The sequence below is a fragment of the Betta splendens genome, chromosome 16, assembly GCF_900634795.4.
Source record: "Betta splendens chromosome 16, fBetSpl5.4, whole genome shotgun sequence".
NCBI classification, from domain to species: domain Eukaryota; kingdom Metazoa; phylum Chordata; class Actinopteri; order Anabantiformes; family Osphronemidae; genus Betta; species Betta splendens.
In genome coordinates this window covers 8156268-8176200 of record NC_040896.2, presented here as the reverse complement: position 1 = coordinate 8176200, position 19933 = coordinate 8156268, and the positions used below count along the sequence as shown (strand labels likewise).

The 19933-nt window shown below is 51.3% G+C and overlaps 1 protein-coding gene across 3 annotated transcripts in view; it reads left to right on the top strand.

The window, feature by feature from the left end:
• The window catches only part of LOC114842702 (DNA-binding protein SATB1), a 48532-nt gene that overhangs the window by 11242 nt on the left and 17357 nt on the right, over positions 1–19933 (top strand). For 2 of the 3 annotated variants that reach the window (XM_029128491.3, XM_029128490.3), the window contains exons 2-11: positions 40–278; positions 2592–2768; positions 3535–3661; positions 5681–5804; positions 10670–10781; positions 11785–11862; positions 14382–14881; positions 16967–17179; positions 19058–19129; positions 19478–19633. In XM_029128491.3, the coding sequence (XP_028984324.1) occupies positions 65–278; positions 2592–2768; positions 3535–3661; positions 5681–5804; positions 10670–10781; positions 11785–11862; positions 14382–14881; positions 16967–17179; positions 19058–19129; positions 19478–19633 (1773 nt within the window). In that variant the 5' untranslated portion in view covers positions 40–64. The remainder of the gene's footprint in view (positions 1–39; positions 279–2591; positions 2769–3534; positions 3662–5680; positions 5805–10669; positions 10782–11784; positions 11863–14381; positions 14882–16966; positions 17180–19057; positions 19130–19477; positions 19634–19933) is intronic. The other variant, XM_055503186.1, reaches the window with a different exon arrangement.

Genomic DNA, 19933 nt, shown 5'->3' with positions numbered 1-19933 from the left:
CCTCCTCGCTCACGCCTCCGTCTGCTCCTCTCTCCCCAGGTGATAGTGAGCAGAGGTGCTGAGAATGATGGAACATCTCAGCGAGGCGTGTTTGGCCAAGGACAGCGCGGAGCTGGTCAGCAGCATGGCCGAGGCCAAGGCGCCGCCGGCCAAGCTGCCCCGGCTGGAGCAGAACGGCAGCCCCCTGGGCCGGGCCCGGCTGGGCAGCACCGGGGCCAAGCTGAGCGGGATCCCGTACAAGCCGGCCGGACACCTGATGAAGACCTGCCACAAGAAAGGTACCGGCCTCTCCTGACCCGTCAGGGCCCGAGGGCCTTCACCGGAGCCGCCTGGGGGTTCTGGGCCCGTTAGCCCGTTATCCAAGGAGTGAACATTGTTGAATATGACACAAACCCGGCCTTTGACTTTTACTCAGCATTTCTATTCTTTTCTCAAATGTTTTATGTTATTAGGGACGTATACAATTAACAAAATGCTAATTAAGCAAATAATAGACAATACAATGATAATGGCGCTTTTTCGTTGAACTGAGGTGGATGTGACTGTGTAAAGCATGTAGTTTAAAAAGCCCCCCTCCCACACACACACATGCACCACCTTCCACCCACCTCCACCCCCGGCAGGCTCTCGTCTTTAGTCATCAGCACCAGCACCAGCACACACACACACACACACACACACACACACACACACACACACACACACACACACACACACACACACACACACACACACTCTCTCCAACTTCTTCTCCCAGACAGTAGCCGTGGAGCAGTGGGAGCTGCTCCCGTCGTGCTGCATCGTCCGTGCTCCTCTCTGCAGCCGCGCGCGTTCCTTTATTGTGGGGAAGTTCCAGCGCTTCCAGCGCTCGCTGCTGTTTAACGGGAGCCACAACTCTGAGATGATGACTTAGCTTTTTAATATGGCCGGTGTCGCGTCGTGAAAAAGGCAAAGGCGCGAAGCTATCCGAACGCTACGCCTCCCTGCTTTTAGTGGGTCGGAACCGGCGGGTCCGGAGCGTAGCAGCACCCTCCGCTGAGGCTCGTGTTTGCCTGTTTATCTGTTTGTTGGGCTGCTTTGCTTTTATTGGGACTGCAGGGACTCAGGAACTCCTGGAATGCGGCTGCCAGTCCTCAGACGGGCCGTTTCTCCCGCTTCTCCTTTAATCTGCGCGCTGCACCGCGGCCGAGCCGGCCCAGTTTCTCACCTTCTCAGCTTCTCCCTCCAAGCGTCCCTCGCTGCTTCCTGGGCAGAGGCCGAAGCAGCCTATGGAGGCGGGCGCCGGCCACGGAGGCTTCGCACAAGGCCCACAGTGGGCATTGTGTTCGAGCCCGAAACAATATTTACCGCAGCCCTCTCTGGGCTCCCTGGAAACAAAGCCAGTATTGATCCCCCAAATGAACCTACACAGCAGTCTTTATTGTTAGATCTTTATCTATTAAAATCAGGGGAGGAGGAAAGCAGCTCTTTCAGCACATTCCCTGGCATCTGTCGGCTTATTGATTGTTTTGCCAGGGCTGTGTGCATCTTCTGGAATGCCTGGGATTTGGAAAATATTAGAACGTGGACGGTTTCACAATAAATGGACAGATATTTGTCCAGGTGACTGTGGAGACGCAGCCAGAAAGTGGGACAACACAGAAGCTCGTACCTGCGCTCTTGACTTCCTGCCGTTGTTTTCATTAGGTCGGAGACTTGAAAAGGCCAAACTGCTGCCACGTCCTGAACCTGGCTAAATTTTACAGATGTTATTTCAGTAAAAATGGCGCATGGGCTGGTATTTGCACAGCGGGTCTCCTGAACCCTTGGACGAGGATTCCTCGTTCCACCGAACAGCACAGCCACTGTTGACACGCACCAGCGGCGCTCAGGGCACAGAGGTGGGTCGGGATTTGAAGCGCTGCATCATGGGAAGACGATTGGAGGTTGGCAGGCAGAAGGAGAAGCTAATGTGATCCCAGCGCCTTGACAGTGAATAAACAGTTGATTGTGCCAAAAGGAGCAGCTGAAGGATTTTTAGATATATATTTATATGCTACTTATTAAACACACAGCGCTCGTGCTCGTCTGTGCTGCAACATCTCTGAAACCTTATGTCATGCTAAAGCCTCCAGGATCCAGGAAGGACACGGCCTAAAACGCATCTCTGGCAAACTCAATAGGAGGATTTTGGTAATTACGGGAGACAAAAGAGAGATAAACAATTCGGTCTGTGACTCTGTGCGTGTCACTTTACGCCAGGACTCTTTCTTACTTCTTGATTTTAACCCTGAGACATTGAGCGGAGACTTAGAAACCGTGTCTAGAACCTCGGCTCGGCTGCAGCGGTGGAGCGGCTCCTCGCTCGTAATCCCCTGACACTCAACCTCACTGTAACTTAATCATCACCGCTAAACATTAATCTTGCCCTCTGCAAACACACACACACACACACACACACACACACACACACACACACACACACACACACACACACACACACACACACACACACACACACACACACACACACACAAAGTGGAGCTGCTGAAGGTCAAGGTTTTCATGTAGAGAAATGCAAACCCTCTCAGTTCACTTGTCTCTGTCCTCAGGCAACATGCTGCCCGTGTTCTGCGTGGTCGAGCACTACGAGAATCCCATGGACTTCGACAGCAAAGAGGAGCACGCCGAGTTCGTCCTTGTGCGTAAGGACATGCTCTTCAACCAGCTCATCGAGATGGCCCTGCTGTCACTGGGCTACTCGCACAGCTCGGCGGCTCAGGCCAAAGGTAACCGCTGCGGCCGCTCATCCTGCCTTGGTCTCCTTCCTTCACCTGCCACTCCTGCGCTGCTCATTACATCCTCTGTGACGCCGCCGCTGGCATCACGCGTCTTTACAGCGACCTTAATAGCAAACCAGCAGCAGATCTGAAGCCACAGCAACACATCCTGACACTGATCCCAGACGGGACATGTTCAAGTCTCCCAGGGGTCACACACACACGCACGCACGCACGCACGCACGCACGCACGCACGCACGCACGCACGCACGCACGCACGCACGCACGCACGCACACACACACACACACACACACACACACACACACCCACACACACACCCACACACACACACACGGGTCTTAAGCCTGTGCTTAAAATGTTTACATGCACACGCACGCACTCGGCTGTATGTATTTATATACGCGTACATCCAGTGAGTCAGAGGGTGGGAGGGGCAGGTGCAGCCAAGGGTCTGCTAATTGCACTTGAGCACACGCAGGCCGAGGGTGGCTGTTTCAAGGTGCCTCTTAACGTGCTCTTATTATAGCCCGTCCATCACCTGGCCCTGCTCACACACACACACACACACACACACACACACACACACACACACACACACACACGCTCGCATCCCAGCTCACGTCTCACTTCCTGCTCTGTTTCTGGCACCAAAATGATTCTCGTGGATACGTGTGGCTTAATTCAATACTTTAAATAAGCCTGTGCTTTGGTGTGTGTGTGTGTGTGTGTGTGTGTGTTGTTGCCTCACGCAGGCATGATTCAGGTGGGGAAGTGGAACCCCGTCCCGTTGTCATACGTGACAGACGCACCGGACGCCACCGTGGCCGACATGCTGCAGGACGTCTACCACGTGGTCACGCTTAAGATCCAGCTGCACAGGTGAGAGCCACACACGCGGATGCTGCTGCTGCTGCTGCTGCTGCTGATGCTGCGTTAGCGCAGGACCAGCGGGGACGTCCGCACGCCGCTGTTCCGCCTGCGAACCACCCACAGAAGTGCAGCGTAATCTCTCACACACGAGTCCGCTGACGCCCTCTGCACGGCCGATACTCAGAATAACGTTATTACTCACACGCTCCTGACAGAAAACGTGATAATAAAAGTGCCAGGATTCGAACCGAGCACCGGAAACGAGTGCGGCGGGCGACTGGAGGCTGCGCGGCTAAAAATGACGGCAGCGCACGAACACAAGGTTGTTCACCTGAAATGGGTCCAGGAATAACCCGGCTGCAGCGGCTATTTGCAGCACATAGAATTCCACTGTGTGAACGTCTGACAGGCGAAAGGCCTCGTTCAGTGCGTCGCGTCGCCGTCTGCCGCTCACCGTGCTGTACGGAGCTGTGAAGTCGTATTTATACACGCGGGCGGCGAGTGGCACCGGCGTGGACACGAACCCGGTGTTCTGCTTCCTCCTCCTCCTCTTCCTCGCTTCACCTCCTCCACTCCCCCGTCACGCACGCCGACGTGGACGCGTCCAGCGTGTGTGTTTCCGCTGCTGTCGCCCTGAATGCATGGATGCCAGCCTCTGCTATGCATCTCTCCCCTCCTTCCCTCCTCTTCCTCACCCCCCACCCCCCGGGGGCTTCCTCGCTGCTGGAGCGCTTTAAGGTGTTCTGGAGGATCCATTGTGCACGAGGCTTTGTGTTTTCCACCAAGCAGCTGTTAGCCTCGGCCGCCGCACGCATCCTCCTCCGCCCCGCGCTCCTGCACACACACACCCCCCCCCCCCCCCCCCCCCCCCTCAAGGCAGGTTTAAGGACTTCAGCTGTAGGGTGCAGTGCCACGCAAAGCGCTGATTTACAACAAGAATGTAAATGTCGTATTGTGAGGTAGAACCGAATCCCTGCGGCTCTCAACTCACGCTCCACCTACTAGCACAGCCAGTATATTTGATATATAAATCTATTTTGATGCCACGCCATATTGTTTTCAATATTGTTAAGGTTTTGTATTTGTTTTCCTCTCCTTTCTCTGCCGCCATCCCATCAACTGCTGCAGAAATCTAGCCGGTAACACCTTAAATTGTTTCGCCGAGCACAACAAGCCAGGAAGGTAGAAGTAACACGAAATAATAGTCGCCACATGCAGCTGATGTATAATTCATGCATCAATCCAGCAGATGTGTTGTATAAAGTAATTAACTAATCAGAACAATCAGGAGAGAGAGAAAGGGAGAGAGAGCGAGAATATGAAAGAGGGAGGGAGGCAGGCGGGGAGAGAGAGAGAGAGAGAGAGAGAGAGAGCAATCTCCAGATGCATCTGCTTGATGCGCCAAATGAAATCTGTCTGTCTTGGAGGGGCGCTTGCAGCAGGAGGAGACGAGCGGGGCCCGTGCGTGTTCGTCTCTGTAGTCTCTGGTTTTCTCCTGCGTTTCTGTCTGTCTGATTGTTCCAGTGATTTGGCCAATTCACCGATAAACGCCGCAGACGAGGTTCCACTCGCCGCCAGAGTTTAGCGGCCACGATTTGAGCAGTTGACTGGCGCCAAGTTGGTTCAATGGTTTTAATATTCAATAGTTTGCTGAATTCATTCATCACGAAGGTGCCAGAAATCGACAGGCTCTGGGAGCCGTTTTTTAGTGACCTTTGGGATTTTACATGTTGGCCTGCAGTGACTACACAGTATGTAAAGACATATTTACAGATAACGTTACTCATCAGAGCAGCTCTTCTGCTAAAATCCAGTGAAGTCAGGCTCAATTTGATGATTTGTTTTAACAAACCGTCAGAAGTGCTGGTTTCATTTTATTCTCTCTACGTCTGAGCTGTTTCTCATGCTGTCCTCTCTCCCTCTGCTCCCCTATCTGTCCCTCCCCATCACCTCTCCCCCTTTCCTCCCATCCTCATTCTCCCTGCCCCCCCCAAACCGCACCCTGCATGTCTCCCTGTCTCTCCACAGTTGTCCTAAGCTGGAGGACCTGCCGCCCGAGCAATGGAGCCACTCTACAGTAAGAAACGCCCTCAAGGAGTTACTCAAAGACATGAATCAGAGCTCTCTGGCTAAAGAATGTCCCTTATCACAGGTGCTGACGCCCAGTCTGCTTATTAAAAAACAAAAAAAGAAACAAGCCCAACCCCACCCCTCGCTACCATACCACACAACAAAACAAACACCCCTGTCTCCATCACCGTCTTTTATCCTTGACTTATCAAATGCCCTGAGTTTGAAAAAAAATTGACAGCTTGTGGTTTAATTGATTTATTATTAATCTGTCTTATTCCACACACACACACACACACACACACACACACACACACACACACACACACACACACACACACACACACACACACACACTCTAACACACCAGCAGTCACACAGCAGAGGTGTTGCTGAATGTACGGTTATTGTCAGATAAACTCGGCTCGGGCCCTGAACAGTCTGGATTGTTCCTGTTCTCATTCTCAACATTTCATCGCGGCGAGCCGTGAAGCATGTACGTTCACATGCTACGTGACGGGTTGTGTTCCCTTTGTCGACTGCGAGGCTGGATAGAAAACGCTGGTGTGGATATTGTATTAACAGGGAGTGTAGTCGGTATATCACAGAGGCAGCTCTGGACTGAGTGGAATGAAACGACAGTATATCTCTCACAGGGGTGTGTGTGTGTGTGTGTGTGTGTGTGTGTGCCGCATTTCCTTCAATATGTTGAGTATGTGAAATGTAGATGAACCTCCGGGACGATTATGCATAAGAGTTATTTGCGTTGTGCGTGTGTGTGTGTGTGTTTGGACCCAGGCCGGTGCGTAGGTGCCTCCGCCGCAGCCAGCTCTCCTCCCAGGCCGCCGTATGGTCACCTGGAGACCCTCATTTGCGCCTGTGCGCGTGTGAGCGGCTGCTCTCGGAGCGTACGCGTGTTTGTGTGTTTAGCCGGGCATGAGCAGTGTGCTGATGATGTAAAGAGTCCCTGGGTGGCGTTAAGTCGGAGCCCAGCCCGGTCTGGTAATCACCCTGTTTACGGTCCATATGTGAAGACGGCTCAGAAGAGAGCACACAGCAGCTCGGAGGATCTAACACACACACTGGTCTCAAATTAAACTAAAGGCTGTTTTAGCTTCCACTGCGGATGAAAGATGGTCCTGGAAGCGTCTTCGCCTGAATGCCTGTCTCAGACGCACGCGTCTTCTTTACAGTCACTTTGATCCACACTCGTCAAAATGGAATTGTTTCAGACATTTTAGCATCAGAATCATTTCCGCCAAATGCCACTTTTATACGACATTCACACATTTGTCCATTTGTGTTTGAAAGCGAATCCAGTTATTGATGAGCGCTGCTCCTCGATGACGTCCGCGTCCAAACATGGCTGCCGCGTGACATCTGCTGCTCCGTGGGCCTTCGTGCGGCCTCCGCCCACACACTGTTTGTTTCTGTGGACTGGGCTTCGCGTCTGCTGCGTTGCTGCGTTGCTGCGTTGCGCTGAACGCGCGGCCTCTGACGCTCTGATACGCGGCCGCGTGCGGCCTGACCGGGAGGCGAGGAGCCAGGACGCGGCCCGACCTCCGAGCCGCCGAGCTGAGCGAGGAAAGTGAAAGGAGAGGGAGGGGAAGGGGCGTCGCAGGAGAGAACAAGATTGGCACATTTTTAGGATTAGTGCTCCCTTGATATCCTGCGCGGTAATCCCAGACCAGAAAGAGAGGTTAACAGATGAGAGAACCACAGCGAGCGCGTCAAAGAGAATTAGCCCACCTCTGAACAGGGCCGTGTGGAGGGGAGGGGAGAGGAGGGCGCTGGGGGGTACTCTGTGAAATGCTGCTTTTGTCAGGGGCCTTGTCAAACATTGGGTTTGATTCCTTTTGTGGCGGGGAGTCCTTCTCTGCGTCTGGCCTACAAACGACACGAGCAGAGACTCTGAACCCGACGCGCCCCCACGCCAGCGCCTCCAAAGCCCAACTTCACCTGATTCTGCCTGTCAGGCGGGCGCGTCTTTGCCGCCGAGCTCAGCAGCCCCCTTGCTCATGTGCACAGAAACTATGGCAACAAACGAGCCCCCCCCAGCAGCCGCCGCCACCAGCCCCTCGCCTTGCCCGCCCCCCGCTCGCTCTCGCTGGGCGGCCCCCGATGCACCAGCTGCTGCGTCGCGTAGCAGCAGATCATCAAAATGCCATCTTTGCAGGCCTTCCACCTCCACTGCCATAGGCACGGCTTGGTTGCCAGTGTGTGTGTGTGTGTGTGTGAATGTATGTGTGTGTGTTTGTTGCAGGGTTGGGGGGGGGGGGGGGGGTCATCCCAGTTGAGGTGGATGTGTGCCATAATTGAGCTGAGCTCCATGTTGGCGAGAGACGAGGCACGGTGTTGCAAATGGGATGTGCTTCTCCCCCAGCTGATTCAAGACATCAGGCTAAGTTGGAGAGTGCACGCGTGCGTCCATGTGCGTGTCGCTGCGTTGTGTGTGTGTGTCTGCGGGGGTTGAGCTCTGTGTGTGTGTGTGTGTGTGTGTCACGCTGGCAGCTGGGCGCCTACAATACCTGCCTTCTGCACCGCGATGCTGTTACACACAAACACTCCCTCGCTCGCCCCCCCCCCCCCCCTCTCTCTTCCTGTCTCCCATGATGGGGAGTGGAGTAGATGTTGGGGACCGATAGCAGCCCAGTGCCACTTCCTGGTCGTGCTGATAAGCTCTCTGTGCTGCAGATGGCTATCACTTAAAGGGTCCACGCACGGCGGTGCACGCTCGGCAGCGAGGCGCGAGCGTGCAGCCGCGCTACCTGTTGACGAGCCCGAGCTCAGCTCCCCCGCTGGCACCGCAACGGCAGCAGAGCCTCTGGTTATCTGCTTGATTTCACTTAGTGCGGATGCGTGTGTGTGTGACAGAGCGGCGGGGAGACGGCGGCACAGAATAGGTGTGTGTGTATTGTTTGGTTCACGCGCGCACGCGGGGCCCCCTGTGAGAGGTAGAGTGATGTATTGAGGGAGAGGGCTGATTAATGAGGAGCGTTTATTAGAACATCTGTGTGGAAGATGGCGGAGAAAGAGGAAGCAGGGGAGATGGGGAGGAAGATGGGAAGAGAGAGAGGCGCAGCATCTTCTGCAGGCCTCTTGTTTGTTGCCTGGAGCTGCCTCAGCCCAGATATACTGTAAATAAAACATGGCAAGCTGGAGGAGAGGAGTTCATTACGCTCCTGACTTAAACGAGGAATCCTCTGCTTTAAAGACACGGTTTCAGATGGATCCGTGGCCTTAAATGTTTGTCTTGGAGGGTTGCTCGCAGTCGGAATAAACCTGGAATGCGTGGTTTGCTGCTCCGCTAATTATCATCTGAAAATATTCACTTTTTTTTCCAGGGCTGTTAAATAAAAAACAGAACAATTCATTCTGATGTGTGTTGGCTTTTGCAGGAACACAGAAGTTCATGGTTTTAAGACCATAGAAGGTTGAAGTTGCCGTTGTTATTTCTTAATACGATGCATAAATCTGGGAGCAGCAGCCGCTGATGTGGACGTGTGCACCCTTAAAAGGCCCGTTCGGACTTCCTGACCCCGCCTTGAACCCGATCAGGCTTCTCCGTGAATGACGGCTTTTCAATGCATTTATAAAGGGCCGCTTTGTGAAACGCTGCAAATCTAAATGCAGACTATTTCACCCTCCTGTTTTAAATCACGGCAGCATGATGCACCGCGGCACAGTTGGCGCTAGTTCACACCCAGCTGCCGCCGCCTGCGTGGCTCTGGCGTCACTCAAACAGCCGCGTTTACGTCGCTCGAGTCACGTGGCCGACGGCGCGGCTGTAGCCGGTGAACTCTTCCTCAACAGTGAATCCGTTTAGTTGTATTCTATTAGTTTTGCAGCAGCTGGCAGTTCGTGGCCGTGATCTCCAGCTCTGTCTTGTGTGGAGCTGTCACATGAGGCCGGTTAAGGTCACTTCAGATCCTCCCGTGAGCCCGGCTGCGTTGCCGAGTGGCTGCTCAGAGCTTTAATAGAGAGGTCAGAGGTCGCGCCGCCGTTTGCACCTTCATGGAGCCTCCGTTTTCCCGCACAGCTCCACCGCCGCTGCGCCAGAAGGCTCCTCCGAGCGCATATTTTATAGAAAATGATAAAGACGGCATACCTGTAATTTGAAAACAGATGGTTTGCCTCGTTTGAATATTTATAACAATCAAAAACAATATCTCCTGCACCAGCCCTGCTATTCGCCCGCAGGCCAGCAAGGTGTTAAAACATTCATTTTAATGAAACCGAAAGCAGAAAAAACTATGGGCTCTTTGTTTTCTCTGGCGAAGGCGGTCGGTTGAAGTACATGCGGAGAGGGCGAGGAGTCGGCTGTGAAGGGGGGACGGGAGCAGGCGTGCGCCGGGGAGCGACATGCTCAGTGCGACCCTCGAACTGCTTCAAGTTGTTGTCTTTAACAGATTGTTGTCTCTAACAGATTGTATAAATAAGCAGCCGAGGAATAAAGGCGTGTTGTCTGTTCGCATCGCCCGACGCCACAGATGCTGATGCTCGATAATCGCCCGTCGTAGCGTTTTCCACTAAATAACTTTCCTGCCGCCTGCTCCTGATGTCGCAGACGCAGGATCGTGGCGACCTTCTAATTTCCCCCACTCTGAACAAAAGCGCGTTCAAACAAACTCAACGGCATTTGATAAAAGTGAACAAATTAATCTTGGGTTGACTTCATTTGCTTCACCTTTTTACAGGACGAGGTGCAACAACGCCTGCATGTCCGATATATATTTCTCATTTGGCTTTTTTTTTTTATCCCCTGCTGGGTTTTATCTTTTATTTGTTTTGACAAGCTACAGCGTTACTGCATGTTTCACAAGCTTTAATATTATGTATGCATTTTCCACAATCTAAAGTCTCTCTCTCTCTCTCGTTCTCTCTCTCTCTCTCTCTCTCTCTCTCTCTCTCTCTCTCTCTCTCTCTCAATCAATCTCTCTCTTTCAGAGTATGATTTCCTCCATTGTGAACAGCACTTACTATGCAAATGTGTCGGCGGCGAAGTGTCAGGAATTTGGGCGCTGGTATAAACATTTCAAGAAGACAAAAGATATGATGGGTAAGCAAAAACGGAGGGGCGCAAACTATGGCGCTCACACTTTTGTCTCTTGTGCACACACACATTCACACAACAGTCACCATTACAATATGTTCTGGAACCAAGCGTTTCTTTGTCTTCCTGCTGGAATCCATTCTTATCTTGTTATCTAATCATTCAAGTGTACTGCACGCGCGCCGCGCTGTAACCGTTGATTTATCCGCGGCTGCTCGGCCTGAACCTCACGCCTCCAGCGAACCGAGGCCACTGGACGCCTTAGCTTCCTGTTCGCGAGCGAACACGAGCGCCACGCGGTCGTTTTCCATCAGCAAAAGGCTGCGGCGACTTCAGCGAGGCCTCATCTGAAATTCAATTAGACTTCCTTATCGACGTATGCCTTATATTATCTTAAATAAAATCCCCTTTGACCCGCCAGGAAATGAGGTTATATAACACCAGCAGCAACCTTCCTGGAGATGAGGTTCCGATATATTTTTGTGTGTTGATTAAGCAGATCCCCGCTGTCGTGAGGCGCAGTAATGCTGCGATATTAGCTTTAACAATCTGTTGAACGATCTTTTTTTCTTTTTCGATGCTATTGCTCGCCGCCACCACAGATGAGATATTATATCAGAATGTTTTCACAGCCTCCATGCAAATCGCGTGTTGTGATCACATCTTATCTGATGTTTTTCTTCTTCTCCTGTTAAAGTCCAACATACGCTTGGAACATTATTTATTTGCTGTGCCGTTCTCTTGCGCACTCCTACACGTTCTTTGTCACAATTGTTTTACTGCCGTTCCTCAAAAGTGGCACGACTGCAGCTGCCGGCGTGGCCTTCGCTGCTCACAGTTGTGGCTTAGCTGGAGTGGGAGAGGAGTGCTTTAACCTGTGTTTTTCCCTGTGTGTGTGTGTGTGTGTGTGTGTGTGTGTGTGTGTGTGTGTGTGTGTGTGTGTGTGTGTGTGTGTGTGTGTGTGTGTGTGTGTGTGTGTGTGTGTGTGTGTGTGTGTGTGTGTCTGCAGGCATGCGCCAGCCCTCACAGCTGGAGGGCTACCTAGGGACGTGTGTCCTCCGTGAGAGCCCGCGCGCCAACGCGCTAGGTACGTGGCTACACACACAAACACACACTCTCAGTCATTAGCTCCAACTTCAGACGACTTGCGATTGAGATCAGTTATTGCCTGGGAGACTTAACCTAAACCAGCGACTTCACCATTAATCAGTGGCTTATGACGAATAACAGCGTTTGGCTCAGAGTTGCCATAACATGTGAGCACAGACCGGTCGTCAGGAGCCACATTCTTTGCTTAATGCCTCAAATGAGCACCTAATGTTAAATGCCTGGTTTGCCTGCGATCAATCTCAATTACATTGTTAATGTTAATCCTGAAGTCAAATATCACAATTTAAAGTTGCATCGGAATTAAAAATGTGCTTTTGTTGCTAGAATTTAGAGCGAGTCTCTCTTTCATCGTCCTTATCTCACGCAAATGACAATGTTCATCTGTGAGCCGGTCCCACCCCGGCTGGAACATCCCTTCACGTCCAACTCATCTAAATGCTGTTTCCTCTTGACTTTAAAGCAACGCGAGCTGCTCAACTGCTCAACTGCTCACTTTCATTTTTTTTCTGGTTTTGAGGACGTCAGGTCCTGATAAGACCAGAAACCACACATGTATACACACACTGGCCCAGTGATAGTATCAGAGTTGTGTTTTACACAAACTCCACCGCTCGGCGTGACACCAGCCAAAGCCCCGACACAGAAGGTGTCCCCCACCTGTGCCTCTGACGGTGCCTGTGCCTCGGAAGCGCGGCCGCCGTGCGTCCTGGAGGCGAGCGCCGCCGCTCCCTCTGTGCTGCTGGCACAGGTGTCACGCAGCGCATGACTCCGCTCTGACTTCAGCGCGCTGTGGTTTGAGCCTGTAGTCGGGGGAAGGAGCGCCCGGTTCTGGGGCCCGGTTCTGGGGCCCCGTTCTGGGGCCCGGTTCGCTCCTTTGTTGTGGCAGCTGAAGCCGACGCGGTGCCGCTTCTCCTGAGGCCGCGACACAAGTCGTCGCCGAGAAGCCAACGCGGGAGCGGGAGTTGGGTCACTGTGCATGCACCTCTGCCTCACCCCGCCTCACCCCCCCTCACACACACACACACACACACACACACACACACACACACACACACACACACACACACACACACACACACTCCCCCCTCGCCTCAGCCCACATCCCATTCCCATTGTGTGTTTAATCCGGGGCTCTTTTGTGGCAGGATTCCACACGAGGACTCCCGCTTCTGTGGCAGCCTTTTTCTCCCAGGGCCTGCCATGCTCTTCTGTCACCCCTTCTCTTTTCAATTTGCATGGAAATGCCTCCGCGCGCTTGTGTGTTTGTGTGTTTGTGAGCATGCCCCGCAGCAGTCTGTGCGAGTAACACACACACACACACACACACACACACACATGCGCGCGCGCGGGGTGAATAGGCACCATACCATCAGAGGCAGGGAATGCCAGGGATTATGGCAGGAGATGTGATTATTACCAAGATTTTTTTTGCTTGTGTTTTATTCCCCCACATCGTGTGTTTTCCAAACACTCAATGGACCCGTCTTGGCTTCGCATTTTGTGCCTGGTGACAGTTGAGACACACACGATTATTGTGGGTATTTTTGGAAAACGTCCATGCACCTAATCTTTCATCTGCACCCCCACCCCCTCTCCACCACCATTTACAGCTATTTACAGTTTTCACAATCGCGTACTATGCCTTTCTGAGAGCTGTGGAGGCCGCAGCACGCGTGCGTCCAAGGTGCTGGCGTCGCCGTACGAATGCATTGTTAAACGCTGCCCCCACACTCGCTCGGCATATGTGGATTCTTTAAGGCGAGGTGGAAGCTGAAAAACATTCGCCTGCTCTGCTCCTAATGCTCATTCCCATCACTGTGGGTAGTACTTTGAATGTTAAATCATTGTTTTCCTCCTCTAAGCACATAATTTAAACACCTCTTAAAATATTCCCCAGCAGCCATTACAGACTTAAAGATTCCCAAAGCAGGAGAAGCCGCGAAAATCTCCAAAACGCCATTAAATGAGGGCACATACAATGGAGTTATTACACATTTTTCAAGTTCAGTCATTTTTAGCGCGTTGGAAGGAGACGCTCAGGTTACACGCCGCACACACCAGCGCACTCCTTCTGTCTCATTTATTGCTCCCGGCATTTATATTTAGACCACTGTTCCCTAAAAATGTCACATTAGCTGCTTCTGCTCCTTCGTTTAGAATCAAAGTTGTAAAGCAGAATCAGATTCGTCAGCATTGCCTCTACGTTCTGGAAACACACACACTCCACTGTCTGCCCAAGGTTTTTTTTTTTTCCTCCACATGATGAGGCCCGGATGTCCTGAATTTAATTTCAACTGCATGGGTTTTAAAACACATAGGTCACACACAATGAAGCTCTTTTATCTTCATCTCCATCTTTTTGCCAGTTTTTGCCAGATCAGCTGTGGCTGAGGCCTCCGGTTACAAGACACTGAACTTTTTGTACCATGTACATTTATTTTTCTGTGCATAAATCTGCAAATGATGACTTCTTCTTTCCGCTTGCTCCTCCGGCAGAGATGGACGGCCTCTCTGACCTCTCCCCACCTGGCTCCAATCACAGCCACAACCACCTGGGCTTCTCCCAGCAGCAGCAGCAGCCCATCCCCGGCAGCACGGCGGAGCAGACGCCCTCCTCGCCCGTGCCGCCCCTTCCCCACGCTCCGCCGCCGCACGGCGGCCAGGCGGGGGGGCGGCAGCCGCAGCTCCCCGGCCTGCACCACCCGGGCCTGGTGTCCACGCCCATCAGCCCCCAGCTGGTCAACCAGCAGCTCGTGATGGCGCAGATCCTCAACCAGCAGTACGCCGTGAACCGGCTGCTGGCGCAGCAGTCCCTGTCGCAGCAGTACCTCAACCACCCCCCTGTGAACCGCAGCTCCCACAACAAGCCCCTGGAGCCGCAGGTGGCGTCCAACACAGAGGTGTCCTCTGAGATCTACCAGTGGGTGAGGGACGAGCTGAAGCGGGCCGGGATCTCACAGGCCGTGTTTGCCCGCGTGGCCTTCAACAGAACCCAGGTGAGGAAACGGGACGGGTCCAACACTTTAATGCAACACAATTAATTCACATGATAATGATAATTCAATGATAATGTAGGTCAGTGGATATTTACTTTTATTACTCTTGGTAATTTTATTAAAAAAAAAAAATTGCCTCTTAAATGTAGACGTGCATTTTATGGATGCTGGTGATGAAATTGAATATTTATGAAAAGCATCAGTAATCTGATTTTATTTTATTTTTCGATCATTTTAAACTTAATTAGTTAAATTTTATTTTACAGTGTAATATTTTAGCCCAATTTTTAAAAGTTTATTACAAATTTTCCCCTCTGGTTTGAAGCAGACATCGTCATGGCAATAAAATGTGAACACACTGTTCCTTAAAGAAATGCCATTAAAATGTTAACGTCCTGGAAACGCCTAAAAAATGTAAACATGCACGAATACACAAAATAAAAGCAAAACAATTTAGCATTTTTTTCAGTTGCTCACGGTTCAGAAGTCAACATCAGGGAAGTAATAAAACCACTGACTGGGTCCAGTTTATCAAGAAATGAGAAGCGTCCTGCAGTTTGATTTAGTTGGTGTTTCATACATCCAGTATTTATCGTACACGTCGGTAATCTGGCACCTCTGCTGTACTTGAAGACAGCTGGCAGGCTGCCAAATGAAAGAGCCAGGGTCGGCCATGGCACGCTTTATCTCTCCGACAAACATGTGGTTTCGCTTCGTAGTCAGAGGCCTCACACACACATGCGCGCACACACACACATGCGAAAGACAGTGATAATGTCTTAAGATGTACTGTCTGTACTAGAGAGGGGAGTGGAAGGAGGTGACAGCAAACCTCATTATGACTCCATTCACTCTGAAGTTTGTGGGGGGAAAAAGAAGCAGCGCATTGTGATAAAGATCTATTAGAATTATAACGTTCAGCAACTGGGCCTCAGCGTATATGATGGAGTCAGACACTGGTGTTTTTGTGGAGATTGTGAAGCTCCCAAACAAACAGAGTCTTATCTGTGCCTGATATGAGGAATTAGCTCGATGTGCCGTTGGAGGGTTCGCCTTTGGGGATTATTTATTAGGCGTGCGTGTTTGCTGTTATTAAGACGTGGGGGTCGGCGCAGGGGGGAGCGAGAGGAGGCGGCGGCCAACGTCTGAGGTCTATTTGGGGAGAGGAGGCTGATTGACCAGCGCGATAGACAGCGATGGGCGATGGTGAGGGCAGATAAGCACGCACGCACTCACAGGAATGCAGACGTCAAGCGGCCGCGCCGCCGCTCGCGTACGTGTGCATCCAGTGCACCTTCCTCCTCCACGTGAAAATGCCCCAGTCACTGACTTCGTGCCAGCGTCTGTCCACACTTGCCTGAATACCACACACCTATTTAAACATGACGCACGCACTGTCGCTGCATATATTTTGGTAGACAGACACATATTTGTGGCTGCAGTCATTCTCAAAACGCGTATAAATAAAAAATAAAAGCACGAGCATGTTTTCCCCATCACCTTGTTTTATTATGAAATCACACCTATTGATAGTGAGAGAAGCAGAGCGATATTTTGCTCAGTGTGTGGCCAAGAGCTGATGAAAAGGCCCAATCACACGTCTCTGATAATGGAGTCATTGCCGTCTCATAATGATGGAATTGAGCGCTATTGAAAGGCAAACAGAGGATACACTGATTGCCCGCCGCACAAGACTTCCACGTTTCACATGAGGAGCTGCGGCTCTTATCCGCAGCAACACGCGGCACCGAGAATATGTCCAAGATCTGCAACTGCAATTACACGCAGGCAAGTGGAGCGAGTTCAAAGGCCACGCAAGTTTGACTGAAGTAGTTTTGTCATGCACAAGAATATCACTGATGAAGTGCTGTGAACCAGCACAACAGAACAATGTGTTTAACTTGCTAAACAGGAGCTCTGTGGAAGAAGAGCGAGGAGGTTCTGAGACCACTTCCCACGACTGATGCTGAGAGTGGAGGGAAGAGGAACCGGGAGAGATCTGAGACCACAGTGATGTTGTTTATGGGATGTGAGGGCGTCCTGTCCGTCTGACCACCTGTGTTTCTCCTCTCGCCTGTCTTCCAGGGCTTACTCTCCGAGATCCTCCGCAAAGAGGAGGACCCCAAGACCGCGTCCCAGTCGCTGCTGGTCAACCTGCGCGCCATGCAGAACTTCCTGCAGCTGCCGGAGGCCGAGCGCGACCGCATCTACCAGGAGGAGCGGGAGCGCAGCCTGACGGCCGCCTCCGCCATGGGCTCCACCCCGCTCATCAGCACTCCAGCCAGCCGCCCCGTGCAGGTACGAGGGCCCTTCACGACCAGGTCACGCTCTGGACGCCATGTTGTGGCCTGACTGGGAGCTTTCACTCCAAACAGACCGGGTTCAGTTACTTTTAGGCTCATGGAGCTGGCTCTTGTTTTAAATAAACCACTTGTTCACGGCAGGCTTGGAGCACAGCGTTGCCTTAGACTCCCCACATTTCCCATGATCGCATCAGGCTGCAACACGCCTGCTACAGCAACACGCAGTAAATAAACCCTGCTGCTTTTCCCCCAGAACATACTTTACATTCTCCCTGCATGTAAATGAGCTCTGCATCTTCCCCGCCCTCACCACACAGGTGAGAACGGTGCACAAATGATGGATAATTTTTTGTGCTAATTTTGACCTTTTGCTGTGCATTAGGCGGCATTAACAGCCCTCCCATTGCAAAAATAAAGCTGGCTCAGTGAAGCGCCGTGAAAGATCAAACATCATTTAGTCGGTCCTTCTTTCAAAATCAACTACAGCACAACTTTGTAGCCTCTTTGAAAGGCATGTGGCAACTTTCTACCACTTAAGCCCATCTGAAGTGCGGTCAGCTGCGTCCGGGAGGTGAGGGGGCAGACAAAGGCCCCCTCTGTCCGGACCTCTGTGAAGATTTGTCTGTTTTTGAGGTGAGGTGGGAAGAAAGACAGCGCCGGCCCACCCAGCTCCCAAACAGAGTGACCCCCCCCCCCTCCTAAGTTGCTCAGCATGCTTGCAGTCAGTGTCTTTGCACAGCTCAAATGAAAGCGCTCCATTCTGAAGCAGCGGCGCCGAACTTGAGCGCTTCGCAGCTCGTCTGTACAATCAGAGGTTGTGTCAGAGTGTCCGTTTGCACCCGACCTGACTACAGAATCTGACAGCACCGAGACAGTTCAACTATTACGCGGCTACAAAACGTGCCCTAAACACGTGTCGAAGCTCAAAGCGAAGATTTCTTTTCCCGTGACGCCGCTGGCTCATCGGTTCGTTGTCTCCGGCCTTGACAAACGTCACCCGTTCGACTTTAAACTCATTGATATTTATCGCGTAGACCTGTTCCTGCGCAGCCCTCACACGCACACATTCATAGCCTTGGCCATCTGCCAGCCTCTCCTATGGAGCAATGCGGTGTGAATTTGAGCACATAAATCAGCCAGGGTGGCAATTGAGCCCGAGACAGAGGAGGCTTTTTTATTGGCCTCATAAAAACAGATGCAGAGGTATGTTTCTCTCGCATGTGCTGATGGGTCTGCTCGACTCCTCCCTGAGCTAGTTAGCGCACGTCCCAGCCTTAACAATTAGCCCGACATGATAACCTACCTACACTGAGGATGAAAGGCCCAGAGCTGCTCTGAAATTCCAGTTTCACCACAGACTTCGGCATCATGTGATTGTTTTAACCCGGCGAGCGAGTCGGCGTCTAGACAAATACTTGAATATATATGTTTTCAGGCTGTATGATGAGTCGCTGTTATTATGGTTCACGTGAATGCCGTGCACTTGCACCCAACCCTGCCGCCGCCGCCGCAGCCTCTCAAAAGGCCGCGTATGGAATGATTCATATGCTAATGGTTCTCGGGTAATGCTTTTATTAGGGTACTTGTTACCTTGTCAAAGGATTTTTGTCAAGATGCAACAAGCCGCTGAATGAAGATGATTTGATTTCACTTCACTTGCATTTATTTTTTAATCACCAGCTTAACATAAAAAATGATAACATTTCATACAACGCATCTGAGTGTTTTGGAGCAGAGTGTGTGAGAGAGTGTGTGTGTGCGTGTGTGTGCGTGCGTGCGTGTGCGTGCGTGCGTGTGCGTGCGTGTGTGAGTAAGGTGACTGTTCGTGTGTAGCCAGTGTGACACTGAACAAATTGTGTTCCTGACACTGCAGCCCCGGAGGGAAGACTGCAACAGCGTGAGGCCCGAAGACTGGAATCCCCGGATCCCTGTGGGCATTTCCCCTGTGAGTGAATGACTCCAAAACTCCTCCGCCGCCACAATGCACTACATTCAGTACACACACACACACACTCACACACACACACACACACACACACACACACACACACACACACACACACACACACACACACACACACACACACACACACACACACACACACACACAGTAGTAACAGTAGTTTATATAACTACAGAGCTGAAAAATCTACTGAGCTTTTATACATATGGTAAATTTAATTTAGTATCAAGTCCACATCCATTTTGTGAAATCTTGTTCTTGTTGTAAAACACATTGAAATATTTTAGTATTTGCACATGATTTTAATAATGATCAAACTCATCTTTATAGGTGAAACCGTCACCTCTGCCAAGCGAGTGGAACGGAAAAACGGAGAGCTGCATTCTCAACATCAACTCCACCATCTATGACGAGATTCAGCAGGAGATGAAGAGGGCCAAGGTGTCCCAGGCTCTGTTCGCTAAGGTGGCTGCCTCCAAGAGCCAGGTACTTCAACACACACGCAGCACGGCCAGCGCCGGCGTCCTGATGGGCTCCAGTATATGAAGGTGTTTTCTTTGATCGCATTTAAGCCTAAAAACTGGGTTTTTATTTTATTTTTAAGAATATAGTGTAAAGAAAAAAGGTAAAGATCCCTCAATGTGTAAATAATATTCTTTGACCTGATGATTTAATGAGTTTGAACACACTCACAGAAAAATGAAAAAGACTCTAAAACATTTAAAAGTAAAGGCACATGTATTTAGTTTAAAGAAATCTCTGCAGCGAGTAATAAACTTCGCTGCG